This window comes from Atractosteus spatula, chromosome 3 (assembly GCF_055471065.1).
Source record: "Atractosteus spatula isolate fAtrSpa1 chromosome 3, fAtrSpa1.hap1, whole genome shotgun sequence".
In the NCBI taxonomy this organism is placed as follows: Eukaryota; Metazoa; Chordata; class Actinopteri; order Semionotiformes; family Lepisosteidae; genus Atractosteus; species Atractosteus spatula.
In genome coordinates, this window is record NC_142708.1 from 71,676,784 (window position 1) to 71,699,352 (window position 22,569).

General features: G+C 49.7%; 1 protein-coding gene across 1 annotated transcript; it reads left to right on the plus strand.

Moving 5' to 3' along the window:
- Nucleotides 1–443: 443 nt before the first annotated feature.
- LOC148838652 (cation channel sperm-associated auxiliary subunit gamma-like) lies at nt 444–22,357 on the plus strand. The gene is made up of 31 exons (XM_088911476.1): nt 444–462; nt 1,813–2,079; nt 2,731–2,784; nt 2,874–3,021; nt 3,859–3,982; nt 5,593–5,665; nt 6,420–6,575; nt 7,381–7,552; nt 8,109–8,246; nt 8,610–8,675; nt 9,088–9,204; nt 10,122–10,169; nt 10,721–10,853; nt 10,987–11,101; nt 11,560–11,721; nt 12,171–12,289; nt 12,886–13,099; nt 13,386–13,448; nt 13,605–13,785; nt 14,244–14,368; nt 17,122–17,202; nt 17,298–17,354; nt 17,826–17,982; nt 18,150–18,213; nt 18,569–18,667; nt 18,989–19,093; nt 19,599–19,691; nt 19,916–20,015; nt 20,431–20,557; nt 20,762–20,849; nt 21,781–22,357. Exons 2-30 carry the CDS (start codon nt 1,867–1,869, stop codon nt 20,833–20,835), a joined length of 3,378 nt encoding a protein of 1,125 aa, XP_088767602.1. The 5' UTR covers nt 444–462; nt 1,813–1,866; the 3' UTR covers nt 20,836–20,849; nt 21,781–22,357.
- The last annotated feature ends 212 nt before the right edge of the window (nt 22,358–22,569 follow it).

The window sequence follows — 22,569 nt, forward strand, 5'->3', positions numbered from 1 at the left end:
AATGCGTTTACGGCTGGGTTGGTACACAAATCTTCAGCCTCACGTAAAAGAGTTACTTACAAGTGACCCCTGTCTTGAGGAATGAAGGATTAAGGGTGACCGGTGAGACGTACTGGCCGGGAGCGCTCCTGGACCTACAGGGCGAGGCTGTTCCCTACTGTTGAATCTGGGACGTGCTCTGTCGGAGCCCAGCGTGACGTTCTTTAAGTCTGTCTCTTTTTTGCCTTTTCTTTTTTTTTTTAATGTGCAGATCGGGTCTTAAAGCTCTGGTAGTTTGTCTAAAAACCGATTCGACCAGCACGCAGGTCACAGCCAAGAGCTCACCAACGTGAGCGGGCGCTGCACCTCTCAGCCAATGAGGATCGAGAGGGGGCGGGGTCGGCCTCCGAGCGCCTCCCTCGCGCTCCGCTCGCGCGCGCGCTCGGGGGCAGTCTCGAGGACGGTGAAGGGGGCGCGACTGAGGTAAAAGTTGAGGCCGCAGCTAATTAGGGGGAAAAGTAATCAATTTCCATCTTTAAAAACCCGACTTGGTTGACATTGCGGGGTCAATGAACTCCCTCTTGGATCGCGTGTTCCGAATCCCGAATTTCTTATTTGCGTGAGGATGTGATGTGGAAGTGTTTGGCGTTCTTCTAAAATGTCGACGAGGGATTGTTACCCTGACGATCACTTCTACTCAGCACTGGCAGGTTTACTTTGGGGAAAAAAAAATACAATAAGCTAACAAATTGGGCGAAAAGACTTTATCCGGGTGTCGGTGATAGTTGTGTGGACGGAGTGGGAGTGGGTCCTGCGGTTCAGTCCCTGTCTGGCCGTGAGGATCACTCGCTTCGAGCAGATGAGTGAGTGAGTAGTGAGCATGCACAGGACAGACAGCCCTGACAGGGCCGTCATGGTCGTCCCGTCCTGCCCGGGAGGCGAAGTTACAGGTTACACTTCTTCACACAGGCCGGCCCTGGTGTGAACGCACATTAACAGGGCTTACACCGTGCGTCTGAGATTTTCTTATTCTGTTATATAAGCACTTTCTCCAGTGGTTTGTTTGGAGCTGTGTGGAGGTCGTTCCTGATAAAATCCCGCAACTGCTGTCCGACCACGACTGCAGGCGGTGCTGGATTTCCCATTAGGGCCCGCGAAGGAAGGACACACTGGTGACGAAAAGGAGCTGGAACAACACGCTTGCGATCGACTCCAGGTGCTCCAGATCAGTGATCCTGCGCGGTCTAGCGGCTGTTCTAGAAACTGGAAGTATGGACGTGACGGTCCCTCGACTCGCTCCTTCAATCACGTGGTTTGGCGTCAGACTAGTTTGAAGTGCATCATGTCAGTCGGCGTCATTCGGTGGGCGTTGACCCCCTCTTTTTGCACATTTCGGAGTGAAAGTGCCGAGGGCCTACGAACCCCAAAATCCGGCCCTGACCGCATGGGGAGGGTATGACCCCTCTCCCCTCTGGACACTCCACTCAAAGCTCTTCATAGGTAATGGGGATCCCCTCCACCACCACCAGTGTGTACAGTGTGTACCAGTCCTCTCCCCACACACCAGCTCTCAGTGGGAGGAGAGCAGAGTGATGGAGCCAGTTCAGAGATGGGGATTATTAGGGATTATGACTGGTAAAGTCCAGGGGGAAATTTGGCCAGGACACCGGGGTAACATTCCTACTCTTTTCAAGAAACACCTGGGATTTTCAATGACCACGGAGAGTCAGGACCTTGGTTTTACATCCCATCTAAAGGACGGCGCCTCTTTACAGTATAGTGTCCCCGTAAATACCATCTTACCTGAGGAGAGACCTTTGTTGTCTTTGTCAGCAGGGCGCCCTGAGGTGCGCAGTGTGGGCGTGACCCCTTCTCTCCCTCCCAGTGATGCTGTCTGTGCGCGCAGTCCTGTGGCTGGCGGGCCTGCTGGCCGGCGTGCCGCGCAGCGCCGGGGGCTGCGGCTGGACGGCGCGGCTGTGTGAGTTCGGGAACCTGACCTCCTTCTCCAGCTCCATCGAGAGGCAGGGGACGGTCTCGGCGGTGAAGGAGGTGATGGCCATGCTGACTGACCAGGCCGTCGACCCCCTGGATCCCAGTGCGGTGAGTGGGACCCGGACACAGAGGGGACAGGAGCACATCCACGCTTCATGCCGACGAATAGCCACAGATTACAGGCCCAGTGCTCCGGGTTTGTTATTTTATTGGCTGGACGTTTCTGGAGTGTACAGAATTGAAATCCACAGCGGAGCCCCAGGTTTGTCATGGGTATTGGATGTGGGCTAAACTTGGGTTTCATTTGGACCAGTGAAAGAAATGAAGAGGAGGATGGAGAGTTTTAGACAGGCACGGAGAAGGTGAAATCTCTGACAGTGTATTCATGTATTTCTTACTGCGGTAGAAACTAATTACCTGCAGCTCCCTTTTCAGTAAAGGCACTGCTGATATGACGGACCATTGGTTTGAAGTTTTTTGGGGGGGGTAGCTGTTGTTAAGAATAACTCTCCTATAGCAGCATTTACTTCTCAATGTGGGAAACCTATATTTCCCGGCCTCCCCTGTGTGAAGGTGACAATTTCTGTTGAAGAGTCTGAGAGCCAGTTGTTGTTAATCTCCAGTGCTCCCATCGTCAGGAGGCTTTGGGCAGTAAGGGCCAGCTGACCTCTGATGAGTGAGTCGGCCTGCTGCATGGGCTTGGCCACAGTGTGTGTGCGCCGTGTCGGTAACAAGACTGCTTGTCTTCCTGCCTTTCAGAACTACCTGGGCTTCCCCTATTACCTGAGGATAGACCTTGCCTGCGAGACTCAGGTAAGGCAGCTGGCCTCTCTGGGGTGTGTGCATCTCTCTCTCTCTGTCTCCCTGTCTTTCAGCCCCCTGTCTCTCTGTCTCCCCGGCAGGAGATGTCCTTGCAGGCTGTACGGGAGGCCTACTTGACCGGCCTGCAGCCTGTCGTCACAGTGATCTTCCAGGAGCCTGTCCACCCAGTCCGCCAGAAGCCCCAGCGCCTGGAGGCCTGGCTGAGTACTGCGCCGGTGCTGGATGACGGTAAGAGTCCTTCTGTGCTAGCGCAGTGTCCTTACAGTGTCTGTGTGTGTGTTTCAGTGCGCTGTGGCAGTGCTGCCGCTGTGCTAGCGCAGTGTCCTTACAGTGTCTGTGTGTGTTGCAGTGCGCTGTGGCAGTGCTGCCGCTGTGCTAGCGCAGTGTCCTTACAGTGTCTGTGTGTGTGTTTCAGTGTGCTGTGGCAGTGCTGCCGCTGTGCTAGCGCAGTGTCCTTACAGTGTCTGTGTGTGTTGCAGTGCGCTGTGGCAGTGCTGCCGCTGTGCTAGCGCAGTGTCCTTACAGTGTCTGTGTGTGTTGCAGTGCGCTGTGGCAGTGCTGCCGCTGTGCTAGCGCAGTGTCCTTACAGTGTCTGTGTGTGTGTTTCAGTGTGCTGTGGCAGTGCTGCCGCTGTGCTAGCGCAGTGTCCTTACAGTGTCCGTGTATGTGTTGCAGTGCGCTGTGGCAGTGCTGCCGCTGTGCTAGCGCAGTGTCCTTACAGTGTCTGTGTGTGTTGCAGTGCGCTGTGGCAGTGCTGCCGCTGTGCTAGTGCAGTGTCCCTACAGTGTCTGTGTGTGTGTTTCAGTGTGCTGTGGCAGTGCTGCCGCTGTGCTAGCGCAGTGTCCTTACAGTGTCTGTGTGTGTTGCAGTGCGCTGTGGCAGTGCTGCCGCTGTGCTAGCGCAGTGTCCTTACAGTGTCTGTGTGTGTTGCAGTGCGCTGTGGCAGTGCTGCCGCTGTGCTAGTGCAGTGTCCTTACAGTGTCTGTGTGTGTGTTTCAGTGTGCTGTGGCAGTGCTGCCGCTGTGCTAGCGCAGTGTCCTTACAGTGTCCATGTGTGTGTTGCAGTGCGCTGTGGCAGTGAGCTGTGCTCTTTGGGCTGGTACGCCCCTATGCCCCTCCTCAACGGCTCAGTGGTCTACAGAGTGCTGGTCAGCTCCAATGGACAGGGTCACCCAATACCAGACAGGAGGTCAGAGCTGGGTCTCTGTTTGTATTTGTGTGTTTTTATATGGTTTTGTTCATTTTGGTGTTTGGGAGTTTCTTAGCTGTTCTTAAATAGCAGTCACACAGTGTGAAACATTATATATTCTGTAAGGACGAAAGCTAGGTTTCTGCAGATTACCCAGTGAGATTGTGCAGCGATGCCTTTGTAATGACATGTAGTATTATAGATTTTTTTTAAGGAAGTGTTTGTTGTAATGCATTAAAATTGAGTTTTCACATTTCTAAAGAAAATTTGACCTTCGGAAAACAGTAAGTTCAGTCCAAATGGAGATACTCGTCTCACTCCCTCTAATGCTGTGAGGGAAGGAATGTCAACCCGACCAGTTAAACACAAGACAAGTGGTCGGCTGACACTTTATAAAGCAGGAAGCTGAGGCTTTCTGGTTGGGTCCGTCTGCCATGTGGGGACAGATGGCTGGTCCTCTGGAGCGCACGTTCACCAGGGGAGAGGGAGAAGGAAGCGACTGATCGGGAAACCTGAGAGATACGGAGCTTGTGAAAAGAGTTTGAGAAGACTTCATGCTTTTTTGAGGCCAGTACGCAGCTTTCAAGTTTCGTAGCTGCCCTGCACTCTGTGAGTAAAAGGGCACTAGCACTATACCTTACAGCTGCTTGGTGTGTTTGTTTTCCTGGACTGGCCTATCGGAGCTCCTATTCTCTGACACCCCACGCCAGGCTGTGTCACGTAAGGCAGTGTCAGCGGGACGACAGGAAAACAACACACTCATACGCACAAATATGACTGGGCGGCAACAGCGTGAGCGATCTGTCTTGAGGAAAACAAAAACAAACAGAAAACTCCTGGATTTACCATGGATGAAGCATCCCGGTAACCCCACCCTGGCCCAGTCATGTCGAGTGTCAGCTGAATCGAACCCTAGCAGACCAGGAGGCTACCCGAGAGCAGCTGGCCCAGGAGAGGAAGAAGGTCCGGATGCTCCTGAATAAGAGTGAGAAGAAAGACAAACCCCTAGACTGCAGGCCGAGAAGAAAGCCAGCACCACTCAGTGCACAAAGGAGCTGCTGCCTTCAAGGCAGAAGATCCCTGAAGTGAAGCCAGAGTGGAAACCTGTGTCACCTGTACCTGTAGAAGTACTGTTTCCTACACTAAAGGGGCTGACTGGGTGCAGCACCCAATTAATTTTGGAAAGTTGGCGCCTGTGCTCTCAGAGCATGGGGAGGTAAACAGGGAACTTGGAGTGAACTGCGCCCGTGTTGTAAGTATGTACCGGTGGCTTTAGGAATGTCTACGTAGTGAGCCTGCCAAACGTCAGAGGAACGCCAGTCTTTCATACGCCACGCTGATGGTGGCAGCTGGGAGCTGCAGGAAAAAGGTCTAGTTTTATTGCAAGACATGGAAAACGGCGCAAGACTGGGTATTGCGGGTTCACCGGAACATGGGGGGACTCGGCTATCTGTCCGCTCCCTGCCCCACTCCGCTGTGTTTGTCACTTTAAGCCTGTCTCTCTGTGCATCAGTCACCTGAGGGACGAGACGGCTCGCTCACCTCCGTTTCCATCACTTCCAGAATGTTTGTTTAACCGGCGTCTTTTCTTTTTGTGTGTCCGTGTGAAGTTTCACACTGAATGTGAACGGATATGTGCGACCTGGAGAGAGAGGGATCATGGAACCATCACTAGGGTCAGAGGTGAGAGGTCAGGGAGACAAACTGCTGGAGAGAAGTGCAAAGAGGAAGAAGGAGAGGTCAGGGGGAGGAGAGAGAGGGGGGACAGGAAGAGGAGAGATACGGTGATGACCAGAGAGAGGGGGCAGGGGGAGGAGAGATAAAGTGATGACCAGAGAGAGGGGGCAGGGGGAGGAGAGATACGGTGATGACCAGAGAGAGGGGGCAGGGGGAGGAGAGATAAAGTGATGACCAGAGAGAGGGGGCAGGGGGAGGAGAGATACGGTGATGACCAGAGAGAGGGGGCAGGGGGAGGAGAGATAAAGTGATGACCAGAGAGAGGGGGCAGGGGGAGGAGAGATACGGTGATGACCAGAGAGAGGGGTCGGGGGGGGGGGAGATACGGTGATGACCAGAGAAATACAAGGCAGGTGGAGAAAATGTAAGAACAGAGGAAAGGGCAGCTATATTATCTAGAGGGAAGAAGGAGAGATACAGGTGAAAAAAATTGAGCAGCATAGGCACTGATGGTCAAATACTGACAATAGGAATCCTTGTGTATAAAGGAGTTAAAAGGGATTAAAAGTGTCTAGGTGTATGGAAGGTGTGTTACAGGTAATTTGCCATGGCTTCATGTGCGACATTCCTTGTACAGTGTGTTTCTGTGTGCTGCTGTCCTGTTACCTATGTATCTGTCTGCCCAGGTGTGTTATTGGTTTCTCTGAGTTTCTAGGTGCTTTGTACAGTAGGTGTGTTACAGGTGTGTCTGTGTGCCCAGGTGGCTGCGCTGGAGTCCATGTTGTCTCTGTCAGACCCCTCCCGTCCCCTGTGGTTTGTGGAGGGTGTGTCCCCAGTGCTGATCCTGGGCAGGGTCCCCGGGTTCAAGGCTGTGCTGCTCACTGCTTCAGAGTTCACACACACCACACTTATAGAGGTGAGACAGAGTGAAATAGTGAAAACATAGTGAAATTACTCGGTGAATTGCTGTTAACTGTTATAAGCATCTGCACAGGCCCTGTGGGCTGTCCTGACTGCACAAGGACAGTGTGTATACACTGTATATAGTTCAAGTAGGGAGCTGCATCAGCATGTGTTGGCTGCAAAGGAACAAAAAAGGTTTATTCCTGTGCTGAAAAGAGAAGAAAAGAAACACAACGTTTTGGCTGTGGAGCCTTCTTCTGTCTCCCTAGGTGACAGCACAGCCAAAATGTTGTGTTTCCTTTCTTCTCTTTTCAGCATGAAATAAACATTCATTTGTTCCTTTACACTGTATACAGTATATGCAGCATATTTGCTGTCTGTGCTTTATATCCAGAATAAAGACTATGTGACATTGTAGTGTATAAAGTCCTGGGATCTCCAGAGCTGGACCTGGTGACCCCCAGCCCACTTGGCCTTTAGGTCACCTGCTTTGACATCACCTGAAGAATCGAGTAAGGAATCTTTTCAGTTAAGAGAACTCTGATCATTTAGAGTACTGAGATTTTCCATCTAAATGATCTCTATTTTATTTATTTTAACAAATGCAATTGTTCACAATGGAATTATTCCGTATCTTTAGAAATTGGTGATTTAATGGTGACCTGCAAAACCCCCTGGACTGGGGCTCTCCGGGTTAATAATCCCTGTTTTAGGGCTGTATCTGTGTGGAGGAACATGCCTGTGTTTGTGTGGTGATTGCTGTCTGTGTATATATACAGTATAATGACCTCTGTGTGTTGACTGTCGGTGCTGTCCAGCTCAGTATGGAGAGCTGCTGGGTGGGCTCCCTAGGGTGTCCGCAGGCGGAGTTCTCCTCCACGATCCAGGATGCCATCGCCACCGAGAGCACCCTCTTCATCCGGCAGAATCAGCTCGTGCACCAGTTCACTGGGAACTTCTCCCTGCTGCCCCTGAACACTCCCCCCTCAGGTAGGACTGTATTCCTCTCTGGCTTAACTGCCTCTAAAGCCATCCCCCTCATGTAACTGCCCCTGAGCACATCTACACTGTGTGTATGTGTCTGTGTACTGATGGTGCTGTGTACTGGATGTGTGTTGTGCAGTGTGTATGTGTCTGTGTACAGATGGTGCTGAGTACTGGATGTGTGTTGTGCAGTGTGTGTATCTCTGTGTACTGATGGTGCTGTGTTCTCCAGTGTACTGGATGTGTGTTGTGCAGTGTGTGTATCTCTGTGTTCTCCAGTGTACTGGATGTGTGTTGTGCAGTGTGTGTATCTCTGTGTACTGATGGTGCTGTGTTCTCCAGTGTACTGGATGTGTGTTGTGCAGTGTGTGTATCTCCGTGTTCTCCAATGTGCTGGATGTGTGTTGTGCAGTGTGTGTTTCTCTGTGTACTGATGGTGCTGTGTACTGCAGTGTACTGGATGTGTGTTGTGCAGTGTGTGTATCTCCGTGTTCTCCAGTGTGCTGGATGTGTGTTGTGCAGTGTGTGTTTCTCTGTGTACTGATGGTGCTGTGTTCTCCAGTGTACTGGAAGAGGGTGCTGCAGTGGCTGTGTGTGTCCAAGCTGGTCCCGGTGACCTACCCTCACCACGGGAGGGAGTACTTCTACATCCTGGGGGGCGGCTGGCAGCGGGGACACATCTACCGCGCTCAGATACAGGGTCGGTCAGTCTGTCTGCCTCGGTAGTTTCTTGGTTCTGTGTGTCCCTGTCCGTCTGCCAGTGTTGTTGTTCATCCGTTATCCTTTCCACCATACTCCTGTTACTCCAGTATCTGGTGTATCTTTATCCTCCTTCATCTCTCTCAGTGTTACTGTCCCTCACTAGTCCAGACTGACTAGATAGGTATTTCTCGGGTGTCCTGGTGAGCCAAGGCTTTTTAAAACAATGCCAGTTAGTAATTGCTCGTGTATAGATAGACAGCACACATGATAGAAATAACAAGGAAGAAAGAAGGCCCTCATGCCCTTGCCCTTAGCTGTCTCTCCGTGTGTCGAGTGAGCTGACTCTCTCCGTCTTCCCCAGATGGGGACGTGGAGTTCACTCAGCTGCTGGACTCAGTGGGAAGGACGCCGTGTCAGTTTCTGCAGCGTGAGTCCCACTCCCTCTGTCCTGACGTCTCTGGGCCTGTGGGAGCAGCCTGTCCGCGCGCCGGGCCGGCACAGGAGCTGCTGCCAGGGAGTCGGGAGTTGGGCCAGTAACAGGAAATCACTGCAGGTTCCATATTCATGCACAAAATCCATCAGATCTGACTGAAGCTTTTGAGAATGTGTTTACATCCATTTAGATATCTGCCTGTCTGCAGGCAAACGGACTCATACATGTAAATCTGAGACGCACCTCTACAGAGTTCCCTGGGAACCCTCTCCTACACGCACTACATGCTGGTGTTACTGGAAGTGCCTGCTTTCCGCTCTTCCCCCATCGACGTGTTGCTCCGATCTCGCCCGTGTCCCACTCCACTCCACTCTCGCCATCCTCTGTCTGTGACTGGCCCCCCCAGGTGACTGTCTGCTGCTGTGGGCCTCTCTGGATCACCTGCACGCGCTGGTCGACATCATCCTCCTGGAGCTGCTGCCGGAGGAGGGCCAGGACCGTGCCTACCAGCTCCTGCTCCGCTGTACGGAGTCCGGGGCTCCTGGTGCAGGGGGGAAGGGGGGGGGGGGTGGAGCCGGGCAGGGGAGATGGAGGGACTCGACCTTCGAAGACAGGGAAGACAAAAACTATTAAAATAATTCCGAATCTCAGTCGCCGTGCATCAGCACTGAAATCTGAAGACTTGTATGTTAACAGACAAGAACCAGCTAAATGCCGGAATATTTTTTCTTTAACTTGTGCTTGTAGTTAAAAAAGCTGGGACTTGGAAAATCTGAAAAAAAGGGCTAGTAAAAAATTCAATTAGTTAAAGCAACAAGTAACAAGAACATAAGAAATATGAGGCCATTCCGCCCATCTTTCCTGTTTGGTAGTTAGTAGCTAATTGTGAATTGATCCAAGGATCTCCTCCAGCATTGTCCTAAAAGAACCCCGGGTCATTCCTCCTGTTCTCCGTTCTTAATGCACTTCCATGTAGTTTCGAGTCCCACCTGTGTCCTCTGGCTTTTCCACTTAGAGACGTGCGCTGGGTTAACTTCGTCAGCGTGCTTAAAGATTTGAATACGTAGTAAAAATACTAAAGAAAATGTTGTACGCAGGGCAGGTTTGTAAAATGCCCAGTGAGCTCTCGCCACCTGGCTCACAGAGCGCTGTGCACTGGAGGGTTTCTTCTGTTACTGCGGACAAGGGGAAGGGAGAGGGAGAGGGGGGAAAAGAGGGGATGGGCGGCGAGAGGCAGGAGGGGAGAATAGGAGGGAGATTGTGAGGAAAAGGAGGTACATCAGTGGAAGGACAAAGTGAGTGATGGAGGAGTATGCAGACAAAATGGGCAAAGAGAGAAGGTGCTGATTTCGATCTCCAGGCACTTCACCGGTCCTGACTGGAGTCCAGGGTTTGTGACTTAGTTTCTCTCCCTCACACTCTTCCTGTTTCTCTCCACAGATGAGAGTTTCCATCTTGGAGCTGCTCTGCCTAAATTCCTTCCCAGAGGTAGGACACAGGATCACGGTCCGGCACAGTGCTTGTGTTGTGCACACTTTTATTTTGTTGTGTTAAAGCACAAGTCTTGTTTTTTGAGTTTTGCTCACCAGGCATACACAGCTGAGGGGGATTGATAAAGCAGATCATTTATCTTGATTTATCTCCTGAAAACAGCTGGAATTTATTGGACAAAATAAACGCATGAAGTTTTTACCACGCAGGAGATTACAAGCATCGATCTCATGGCTGTGCGCGTGTTCAGACGTGTATGTAACGAGTTCTGCTCACTGCTTGTGTTTCTGCTGCGCTCTGCGGTATTCCGACGCTTGTAGTGTAGTTAAGAGGCCATGTCGGATCTGTGGTTCCAGTGCAGGGCGTCGTTTTCCAGGGAGACACTGCTAGAAGCTCCCTGTGTCCTGAGCCTGATGGCGCTCTGTCCTTCGGGAGAGATGTGAGATGGGGGTCCTAAGCGGAAGGCGTTGATGCAGTGGCGCGCAGCCTGGTCTCTGTAAGTGACTGTATAACTGTGTCAGCTTCCTGCTGTGCCCCGTGTCTTCCAGAAAATGGCTTGCAGCAGTTTGTCATGGTGACGGGCTCAACGCAATACAGTGACATCCCCCTGCTGCTCAGGGGCATCAACTTCAACCCCTTCAGCAGGGTCCTGTTCCTGTGGGGTAACGCGCTGCTCTGTTCGTGAGTAAGATACCCTCTCTCTTTAACTCCATGGTGCTGTCACCAGAACAGCGCAACACCCCTCTCCCTCTCTAACGCAGTGCTCTCTTTTGCCTCTGAGTAATCCAGCCTGGCCCTCTCTTCCTTCTCTCAGCTTCGACATGGGTTTCAGTTACGTGTTCCTCACTGGCTTCCCCAGTGACCAGCGGATCAAATACTTCACCCTGTCTCTGACCGGAGAATTCACCTTTGTCACTGACTCTGAGCAGGTCTGTGCGTCTGTCCTGAAGAGCCTGTCTGTATGTGTCCGTGTCATATGTGGCTGTCTGAGTGACCTGAGAGATATCCTCTGTGTGTCATTCTCTTTCTCTGACCGACATGGCTAACTGTCAGTGTACGTTCTTAGTTATATATTAGTGGTGAGCATTTTTAGTTAGCCCACTCTGCATTCAGCATGTGTTTTTAATGTCTCTGCACTGTGTCATAAAGGTGTGACCGTGTGTTTTTAGCGTCTCTGTGTTGTGTTGTGATGGTGTGACCATGTGTTTTTAGTGTCTCTGGTTGTTTTTCTGTATGTCTATACTGTGTATTGGAACAGTGTGTGTGCATGTACACTATGTGTTGTGACAGCTTGTGCTGTACGCTGCGCTTGTGACAAGGTGTTCTGTACGGTGTGAGTGTGCTGTAACAGTCTGTTGTGCCAGTGTGTCACTCTGTACTGCTGCAGGTGTGGTGGGGTCAGGAGAGGATGCCCACTGTGGTGAGTGTGCGTCCCTCAGCAGCCTGGGATGCCTTCTCCAGCCTGCAGAGCCTGAAGGGGTGGGGAAGCTACGAGCGTGCTCACAGCCTGGTCACCGTCTTCTACGACTCCGAAAAACTGCTGCAGGAGGTACAGGGCTGACATGGCGAACTGTACTGTACTAACGTGCTGCCCTGAAAGACACTCTACCACAGTGCACCCAGACACTCTTCGCTGTAGGGTGGGGGTCACGAGGAGGCCCCCCTCAGATCTCTAACATCAGCACTTTCACTACCTGGGAGACTGAGCACGACCCTGTTTTTGCATGGGGCAGTTTAGAAGGGTGTCAACACCTTTGCAGGATTAGCTGTCATGATGAATTGTGGAATTAAACGACGTGTGTGTTTTTCGGCTTTACAGTTTCCAGGAGGTGGTCCATTGCCTTTCAGCAAGCAGCCACGGTGGCCTATGGTTATCCTTTTGTTTCCCGCCAGCGCTCTTGTGTACGAACACAAAGATCAGCAGAGGAGGAGACAGATGATGCAACTCTGTATTTAGAGTACTATTTGTTGTTAATCTGCTTTTTTATCTCTCTGCAGCTAGTGTATACAGTGGACTCAGCCGGCCGGGGTTCCCTGGTGAAGAGGAGACTGCCTGTTCCTGAGATCCTGTCCCACTACCACTTCTCCCAGTCTCCCTACAGCTCTCGGCACACTGAGTCAGTGCTGTCTGTACTGTCACTGTCTGTACTGTATTCTCTGTCTCCCTACAGCTCTCAGCACACTGGTCAGTGCTGTCTGTACTGTCACTGTCTGTACTGTATTCTCTGTCTCCCTACAGCTCTCAGCACACTGGTCAGTGCTGTCTGTACTGTCACTGTCTGTACTGTATTCTCTGTCTCCCTACAGCTCTCAGCACACTGGTCAGTGCTGTCTGTACTTTCACTGTCTGTACTGTATTCTCTGTCTCCCTACAGCTCTCAGCACACTGAGTCAGTGCTGTCTGTACTGTCACTGTCTGTACTGTATTCTCTGTCTCCCTACAGCTCTCAGCACACTGAGTCAGTGCTGTCTGTACTGTCACTGTCTGTACTGTATTCTCTGTCTCCCTACAGCTCTCAGCACACTGGTCAGTGCTGTCTGTACTGTCACTGTCTGTACTGTATTCTCTGTCTCCCTACAGCTCTCAGCACACTGAGTCAGTGCTGTCTGTACTGTCACTGTCTGTACTGTATTCTCTGTCTCCCTACAGCTCTCAGCACACTGAGTCAGTGCTGTCTGTACTGTCTCTTGTACTTCTCTCTCCCTCCTTCAGGCAGTCCAGTGAGTTTATGTTCGAGCGCCTGTGCCCGTTTTTCTTGATGCGAGTGGAGGAGGTCCCCCCCCCGGAGCTGTTCAGCCGTGTCCAACACTATCGGGCTGAGCCGCCCACTGTCCTACGCTCCCCCGGCCTGCACTCCATCTCCTCGCTCGCGGTCTACCAGGGTCTGCTGCACCAGCTGCTCTGGCTACACGCCTCCTACAACAGGGTACAGCACAGTAACACAGGGCAGTGAGACAGGGGACAGAACACAGCATAGTAAAACAGAGTGCAGGCAAAGCAACAGTACCTCATAGCTTTATACAGTGAAACAGTATTGGATGGTTAAATGGCACAGCACAGTGAAATACAGTACAGGACTGTAGTGTGTGGATGTCAGTTCATTCTCGGTACATAGCAGCAGCAGCAGCAGACAGAAGTGTTGTGCAGTCCGGTCCATTATACTGTCGTATCGTTGGCTGCCAGTCAGTGCAGAACAGTTTGTGTGTCCACAGCCCTACGGAGATCCAGTTCACGACCCGACCTGGCGCTGGTGGAAGAATAAGGTGGTGTATGAGGTGAGGATCAAAGTGTACTGTTGCCGAAAAGAGTGCACAGGAACGCAAGAACACTCTACCTCTTTGTGTGCGTTTCTTGGTGCTGATTTGTTACAGTGCAGTGTTGGGGTCCGTGTTTTATTAAGACTGCAGCTACAGAGTGTGCTGTCATTGCAGGATTATTATTTCTACTTGGCCAGTAACCGGCTGTCCAGCGGGGGGGTCTACGTGTCCATGCAGGATTACGCCAAGGTGTACAGCAGCCCAGGCACCAAGCCCCTGCCTGACCGCATCTACCTGGACAGGGGCACGAGCTACAGCTTCTCAGTCTACCTCACTGCCAGCCTCTCTCAGACAGGTGCCTCGCTTTTCTTTCACTGCCTCTCTGTGTTTGTCTTTAACAGCCAGCCTCAGCCCCTGACAGACAGGAACTCGGTGTTTCTCTCTCTGCCTCCGTCTCCCTCTGTGTTTCTGTCCGACTTCCACTCTCAGCCCCTGACAGACAGGAACTCAGTGTTTGTCTCTCTGCCTCTGTCTCCATTTGTGTTTCTGTCTGACTTCCACTCTCAGCCCCTGGCAGACAGGAACTCAGTGTTTCTCTCTCTGTCTCTCTCTCCGTGTGTTTGTGTCTGACTGCCAGTCTCTGCCCCTCTTGGACAGGAACTCAGTATTTCTCTCTCTGCCTCTGTCCCCCTCTGTGTTTCTGCCAGCCTCAGCCCCCCCCTCTCAGACAGGAACTCTGTGTTTCTGTCTTTTGCCTCTGCCCCTCTCTCCCTGTCCCCGTCACTCCTCCATGTGTCTCGTTTCCCCTTTCAGATGCCAGCTTCGTGCAGGAGACGCTTGGTCAGATGTGGCTCTCTGCAGGGGTGTCCGACGCCAGTTTCATCTTGGTCAATATCCATAGGCAGGAAATTATCGGCCGAGGGGCCGTCCTGTACAGGGTAGGAACCCGTATCCCTCAGATGGGGACAGAGCACTGAGCACCCTCACAGGTGTGGGGAGTTAACATGGCACAGCACTTTCATCTCCTCACCATAGTTTTACACTATACGCTACACTCCTTTCCCTCTCTCATCACCCTGCTGTGCTGCACTGAGCACACAGGGTGACAGGCAGAGCAGCGAGCGGCAGGAGCTACATCCTGCTCTTGTGCTCATTTAGCTGCTCAGTCTCTCCTTGATCCCAGGGTCCAGCTGTTTTTGGAGTTATTCAGTAGGTAAGACCTAGAAGGTAGAAAGCTGAATTGTTTTCAGTTACTACTGACAGTGTCACTGTAACGTACAGCCCTAGCTGTTCTCCCAGATTGAGGGCAAGCCAACCTGTTGTCCTTCTTAGGCTTTTACCAAAGCCAATTCACATGCAACTGCCATTCAGCTGTGATTGTTTAAACCTCCTACACCACCTTGCTTTCATATACATGTATTTCCAAAGTAATATGTACTGTAATGTGAAAAAAACAGTAATATTTTCAAATATTAACTGGCAAGCAATAAAAATGTTCCTAATGATGTTGACTAAGCGAGAAAGCTCTGAATGTTATTGTTTACAGATGACCTGGGGCAGTCCCAGATCTCCTGGGCACTTCCTTTTTTATTTTAGAGAAAGATAGAACCATACTACAAACAGATGGCAAGGTTTTACACAGTCCACATTTGCAAAGTACATTATTCCACATAAATATCGTAAATAGACATATGATCTGTTTCTTTTCTGTTTTGTCTTTATGGTGTACAAATATTTTCAGCAGGTTTCTTAATTGAAGATCTGTATACACTCAAAACAAGGAAGCTGTATCATCTTTTGTGATTATAGAGAGGAAGAAAAGCACATTACCTTTGCAGAGAGACAAGAACAACATAAGAAACAAAGTACTTTCCTACTTCAAGTTTCAAATATTCTGTATCTTAATAAATTCTGACCTTATAGGTGAACTTATAATGGACTTGATCCATCTGAACCAATATCTAATCATTTTTTCAGTTGTAATTTAAGTGAAAACATGAACACTGCATTTTCCCCCGTATGATGCACCTTCTGTTTTGGAGTTACAAAGAATCTGACAGTACTCTTCCAACAATCCTCTCTCTATAAGAGTGAGTTGGTACATCTCTATTGAAATTCACACATTTTAAACCACTCTTCATTGCGAATCTTAACATTACTTTCTTTCTCCCACGTCCTTTATATACCCCGTAGAATGTAATTTCTTCACCCTTGTACAGTTTAGATATGACACTTATACTCGTTCCTGATAAAATACTTTAATACATTTTTCTTTTACTCATAAATACTTTCAACACCATATTACTGGCTATATCTAGACTTGAAAATATCTGGAAAAATCGTTTCCAAGCAGTATCTCTCTTTTAAAACTTTGCAGCTGATCTTTATCCACTGTGGTACAAGATGCTCTTATTCCTTTTCTTACCCAGATTTCAGATCTATCAGCTGATCTGTCTGCTGTGGCACGACGCGGGGGCGTGCCCAGTGTGGAGGCGGAGCCCTGGTAGAAGGGCGACGCCTCACCCTTGTAATCCCGGCTGTGCCAGCTTCTAGAGGATGAGCCCCAGCGGGGCAGGTCCTGTAAAGACAGTCTGGACACCCCCCGAGGGGATGAGCAGGGACACCCCCGGAAGGCGGAGTTTAGACCGACTATCCCGGAGGGGTCTGTACCCGCGCAAGGTGTTCTTTTTCTTTTTACCTGTCCCGTCACGTGTTTTCACCAGGGCAGGCACACTTTTTCCACGCACTCAGTTCTTGTTTTGTTCTTGCCTCACGCGCCCTGCCCTACCACACTGGACCCCGGTAAATAGGGTCAGTCCAGTCTGGTCAGCGCTGTGCGAGGGGCTCTCTTTTTTCCCCAGGCTGGACACCGTTAAACAGGGTAAGCCCAGCCTGGGGGTCACGAGGCACAGCGCTACACTTTCTTTTTGCTTTTTGCTTTTATTTTTTCACCCCTTTTTGTGTTATTTTTGGTCCCTGCCAACCTCACACCGGTGCTTCTGTCCCCTCGCCCAGGGCGTTGGCTCTCCCACTACACACTGTCGCACTGGATTAAACTCCAGATCACAGGCACACCACACCACCTGAGTGCGTTTCCTGTATCATCTACACGGTACTCATTTTTAACTCGGTTCCATGTCTTTAGCTGTAGTTTATCCATGGATTAAGTATTCAATAGATTTGGCTAGGTTCTTGCTACCTAACGATGCCTGAATTTGGGAGCTTACTCCCACCTAAGATGGTATTTGTCTTTTAAAGAGTTGGGGGGGGGGGGTTGTAATTAAAAGTTAGAACTTCTTTTTTTTTAACCTTTAACTTATAACCTGTCTGGGCAGTTCTTTCCAGACACTGCCGCTCTGTGAACGGTTTCGGCTTGAAATGCAGATTCTGTTAGTCTTGGTTTCAGTTTTGGGACTGAAGGAGCCCGTTGTGTTGTCAAATTCCCCATTGAGAGGGGGAATTATTCCAGAGGCTGTTATTTGATTTATTTCCACTCCACTATCAGTCTCTGTCAGGTGATGCACCAAGTCAGTATTCGAGATGAGTGTTGACTTGGGTATTCACTATACATTTATGTTCTTTTAAAAATGTAGTTATTCCTTTCTTTGTATTATATACAGTACCTCCTCAGGCCACCCTTTTCTCTTTCGTCTCTCTCTCCTCTTGCTTCCTCTCCCTTCTCCCCTTCCAGGTGCAGGTCAGCGACCAGGGCAAATTTCCAGGCCAGGCTCTGACAGGACAGGATCTCATGGTCTTTACACTGTTTCTGTCGGTGTGTACAGTTTTTAACTGCGTCTGTATTTATGAGGTGTGTGGGTAGCATGTGTTAGATGAGTGTATTGAGTGTGTATTTCACGCCCCTTTCAGGTTGTGCATTCGGAGCTACACTGCTACCAGCAGACTGAGTCAGGGCTCTCTTTCCAGGTACAGAGTGCTTACCAGCACACTGAAATGCACACAGTCACACACACTAATATGCATATTGATACTCCCTCCTTCATTCCTTCCCTCTCTGTCTGTTTCTGCCTCTCACTCTGTCTCGGCCTCTCTCTCTGTCTCCATCACTCCCTTTCTCTGTCTCTATCACTCTCTTTCTGTCTCTGCCTCTTTCTCTCTGTCTCCATCACTTTCTCTGCCTCTTTCTGTCTCTATCACTCTAACTCTGTTTCCATTATTCCCTCTCTCTGTCTCCATCACTCTCTCTGCCTCTTTCTCTGTCTCCATCACTCCCCCTCTCTGTCTTTGCACCTCTCTGTCTCCATCACTCTCTCTCTGTCTCTACCCGTCTCTCTGCCTCTCACTCCCTCTCTCTGTCTCTGTCACTCTCTTGCTTTGACATGCACACAAGCTGTTTTCAGTGGAATGAAATGCTGTGTGCACCTGTGTGTTTGTCAGGGGCAGGAGAAGGTGCCAGTCTATATCGGTTGTCCTCCAGGTCGTCGGCTGGTGTTTGACGTGTCCTCCACCCTGCGGCACGGCACCAAGCTCAACAAGCGCTACTTCAACTGCCCCAAACCCGACCCTGAGAGACCTTGCTTCTACTATGAGGACAGTCAGTGTCGTTACTGTTTCTTTCTCTCTGAGGGCCACAACATCCACCACCCTCTTGAGTTACTGGCCCTGTTTATCCTTCAGTGTTTCTCTTTTGCTCCCACGTGCTCTCTCTGTGCACAGTGAGCGTCTCTCTGGCAGCATGTCTGTTTTTCTCTCTCTCTGCAGCCTTCTATCCGTTCTTCCTGATCCAGGACATGGTGTCTGGGGAGTCTGGACGCTTCCTGGGCAGGTGAGAAGCCCCCCCCAGTAATCAGTTAAAACCCAGTGGGTCTCTTCTTTAACCAGTAGGCCGTCATGGCTTGGAGTGTGTACATGCTTGTGTTAATGTCAGTTGTGTAGTCATGGTGTTGTATAGGATAATATTGTGGCAGGTGTGTTGTGTTGCCAGTTTGTGATGTTGGTGTAGTTAGTATAGTAATGAGTGTTGTTTAGAATGAGTTGCAGTCTGTAGCCAGTGTGTAGGGTGTTGGGTAGTCAATGTGTGTTTTACATGGCATTCTATACGTTGGTGTGCAGTGTGAGTGGGATGTTGTGCAGTCAGTGTTCTGTGTGGTCCTTAAGCCTAGACCTCGGTTTTGTTGCAGTTACACCTTCAAAGTGGTGGGTGGAGGACCTTACTCCTACGACAATCTGCGCGACTACACTGTCGAGGAGGTGCTGAGGTACAACAGCCTCAACCACAGGTAATCCAGTGCACTGCCTGCAGCCTGGCACAGACTATAGTTTACACAGAACAGAGGAACAGCCACTGTTAATAATGCAGCCCTGTTCGGCACAGTCCAGCAGAAGAGATCCTGATTACAGCTCTCTAATCGCAGCCCAGGTTTCATCCACTGACGTGTAGACTGTAGGGCTCAGCCTGAAGACTGCGCTGTATGACAGGTTAAAGAAAGTGCAGTGGTTTTTGCAGTATTGCACATTGTAATATTATCCTTTTTCTGTGTTTCTCCCTCTTCCCTGGTTCACCCATTGCCTCTCCGTCTCTCCCTGTGTGTGTTTCACAGTTCAGAAATGGCGCTGGTGTGGATGATGGCGGATGAGTCTGGCCGTCCCTTCAACACCACAGAGGAGGGCTTTCCGATCTTACAGGGTGCCTCCAGCAGCATTGGGTATATCCTCCAGTCTGCTCACCATGTACTGCTATCGTGCTGCTACATACTGCTGTCATTTGCTGTCTTTTACCCTCAGCCTCTCCACTTGTGTATCACCCATTAAATTTAGCCCAATTGTCTTCATTTTTTTAAATTTAAAAATCAAGGTTTTATTTGTTTTGTGCCCTTTGCAATATGGCGCCGCCAGCTGTAAACAAGCTGTAAACAAGCCTGTCCATCCTGACTCTCGGTGGTCATTAAAGATCCCCGGGCATTTCTCCATAAGAGTAGGGAGTTATCCCGGTGTCCGGGCCAAATTTCCCCCCTCGGCCTTTACTGTGGCCTCCCCGCGGTCCCCATGTATGATTGGCTTGCACTGGCCCTGCGATGGACTGGCGCTCCCTCCAGGGTGTGCCCTGCCTTGCGGTCGTTGCTTCCCGTGACAATGTATGGCATAAAGCGGTTTGGCAAATGACATGACAGTGAAGCTCGAACTGAAATAGTGTTGTGGCTCTGATTGCAGGTGGATTTGTCAGAGGAATTCTCCTTGCGCTGACATTCCTGTCACCGGCCTCATGGCCCCTGAGTTCTTCTTCCTCATAGAAGTGTCCAACAGGTCAGCACCTGTCTGTGTGTGGTTGATGCCTAGTCAGTGTGTCAGTAAGCTAATAGCCACCAAAGAAGAGATCTCATTTGTATCCTTCCTTTGTTCTTATGAATCTGTGTGTGGGCACAGCCCTGTGTGTGTGCCTGTTAGCATTATCGTGACCCTATCGTGTGGGGGGGGGGGGGTGTCATATTAGCGCTGTCTTCCCCTTACCTGTGTGTATCTGTGAGCAGGGGTGTGGATATCAGTACGTACTGTGACTACGCTCTGCAGTTTGTCATCCACGTGCACGGCCTGCCTCTGGACCCCTACCGAGGGCTCTTCCACATGCTGGTGAGCGCCGACACACACACGCGCACAGATCAGAAAGAGTCACAAAGGAGGGGATATTAAAAATGAACAGGTAAAGGTTGATTCCAGGCTGAAAGGAAAAGAACAGAGACACAATGTTTCGACTGTGGAGCCTTTTGCAGGTGTGTCACACACCACCTAAAGGCACACACACCTGAAGAAGGCTCCACAGCCGAAACGTTTTGTCTTTTCTTTTCCTTTTGGCATGGAATCAACTTGACCTGTTCCTTTGCAGCCTACACATGCTGACGCAGCTCCCTACTGGGATATTACAAACGGCGTATCGACCTAGTTGAGGTTCTTGGAACTCATTGATGAGTGTCCTACCAACCAGTAACACACAGTCTGTACCAGTTTCTGCCTCCTTCTGTCCCTCCTGCTTTTAAATCTCTCTCAGGTGACCCTGGGCGTGCTGTGGGCCGTGCTGTTCTCCTTCATCGTTTACCGCTGCTGTGGGCCTTGGCTCAAGTCCCACCTGACCTCCTTCTTCCGCCACATCCGGGGCACAATCGATAAGCATCGCGGTACGACAGCGGCGACTGCCTCTGGACTCCGTCGTTTTTTGTCTTGAGTGAACAGTGGTGTGAGACGTTTCCAAGCGCAAGTCCCGTTTCGCGGTTGGCCTTTGCTGCTCTGACCGGTGGTTGGCTCGGCTCTGAAGAAGGTTTTCTGTTGGTGGGCTGTCCTGGTGTCCTTGCGAGGCTTGATTTGCTTTGCTGGTGTTTCAGGTTCTGAGGTGTTTCCGGTGCACAGCGAGACTGGCATGTGGGACGACGGCCCCTCCAACCTGCCCGCACAATGATTTCAGAATAAACGGTCAGTTTAGCACATCTCTGAATCATAGCAACTGCTTGTGCCCGTGTGTAACTACTGGGCCCCAGAGAAGAAAGGAATTCGTCACTAATAGGATACTGCAGTATACTGTACACTACAATCCAGTTCTCTAACTGTTGTACTGTGTAGTGGATAGTTAGTATATTCTACTGCACTTTATGGTACAGTATAGTAGTAAACTATACGATGGCTCAATGTAGTGTGCTATAATGCAACACAGGACTGTACTATACTGTACAGTACAATACAGTATGGGACCATATTGTGCCTTAATGTGCTACATAATATACTAACTTGTAGAATTGGACCATACAGTGCCTTACTATGCTACACAGTATAGTACAGTATGGAATGGGACCATACAGTGCCTTACTGTGCCACACAGTATAGTGCAATAAAGCAGGGGGCTGTTTGATGTTACTCTATGTAGCAATGAACTGTAGAGTACTGCAATTCCACTACTTAGTGATAATTCAAGGGACAGTGCATGTTGTCTTGTTATATACGTCACTGTACAGAGTACATTCAACCCATGATGAGAAATGATAATATGATAAATATGGTAATTTATAAATATTTTGTGCTGCATATTATACATATTTACACTACCTGTAATACTAAAAATATTTAACTACTGTATAAGGCACTGTTGTGCTGTTGTTTATTGCATTGTTCTGCAATCAAAATTGTCAGAAACATGCAAATATATTCACAGTATTGGAAACAGCTGTTGTAACAGACTTCTGTTCACTCCTGTATGTTGAGTTGTTTTGCTTGAATAGGTACGTGTAAGGCTGAGTTATATCTTTTTACCTTGTTACTTCTCATGTGAAACACTCACTGTAATAACATAACTGATTGATTCATTCACACTTAAACTCTTGATCTGTTTTTTTCGTTCTCATTTGACCAGTTTGGATTCTTCACCCCACCAAGGCCTTCTCACTATTGGCTGAGACACCTGCCATTCCTGCTCACCTGAGACGGGATTGGCCCTTGCGCTGGCGGAGCCCTCTCTGTGGCATCAGATGCAGATTCACACAGTGGGGGTCCTCGTGCTCTTGTCGTTTTTCATATAAAGGAATCTGCACTAAGCCCCAGCAGTCAGTGTGTTCAAAACTCTTTACTTTATACAAAACAAACCCAACACTGTGAGTCCCTTTACATACCACGCCAATCTAAATTAACTGCTTGTGAGAATTTGACTCTCAGTCCTCCACCAGTTGACTCTTTATCCCAATCAATGCAAACCACTTGATTGTATACTATACCGTATACAATGATATGTGAACTTATATACAAACAGTGCACACCTATCGGCCTCTGGTGGCAGATCAGCAGACATTGCTATCCTCATGACTACTAGCCTGCCCTGTGTTCCTCATAGGAGAGCTGTGTAATTATTATATGTCCCTTATAGGAAAGCTGTGAAAGTGGTTCTTTGTTCTCATAGCTTGCCAGTGATAAAGAAGTGTGATGTTTAATGAGGACTGTTCATTTTCTGAGTTTATTTTCCTGCTACTTAAAAGGCCATAAGTTGTGTTTCTGTTACTAGATCCCAGTTTAGCAAAATGTGTTTATTGCCTTCTGTGTATGATGTTTTTTTTAGCATTATTAACCATTTTTATGCTTGTGTCTTGTGCACTGCATGCATCTCCATTCTTTTGAGAAAAATGTTGGTCTGGGCACCTCATTGCTCTGC

Excerpts from the sequence above, each read along its gene's own strand:
- LOC148838652 (XM_088911476.1), top strand. The coding sequence starts at position 1,867 with ATGCTGTCTGTGCGCGCAGTCCTGTGGCTGGCGGGCCTGCTGGCCGGC. Across the intron at positions 8,247-8,609 it reads CTACCGCGCTCAGATACAGG|ATGGGGACGTGGAGTTCACT; the intron begins GTCGGTCAGTCT and ends CGTCTTCCCCAG. Across the intron at positions 20,558-20,761 it reads CACAATCGATAAGCATCGCG|GTTCTGAGGTGTTTCCGGTG; the intron begins GTACGACAGCGG and ends CTGGTGTTTCAG.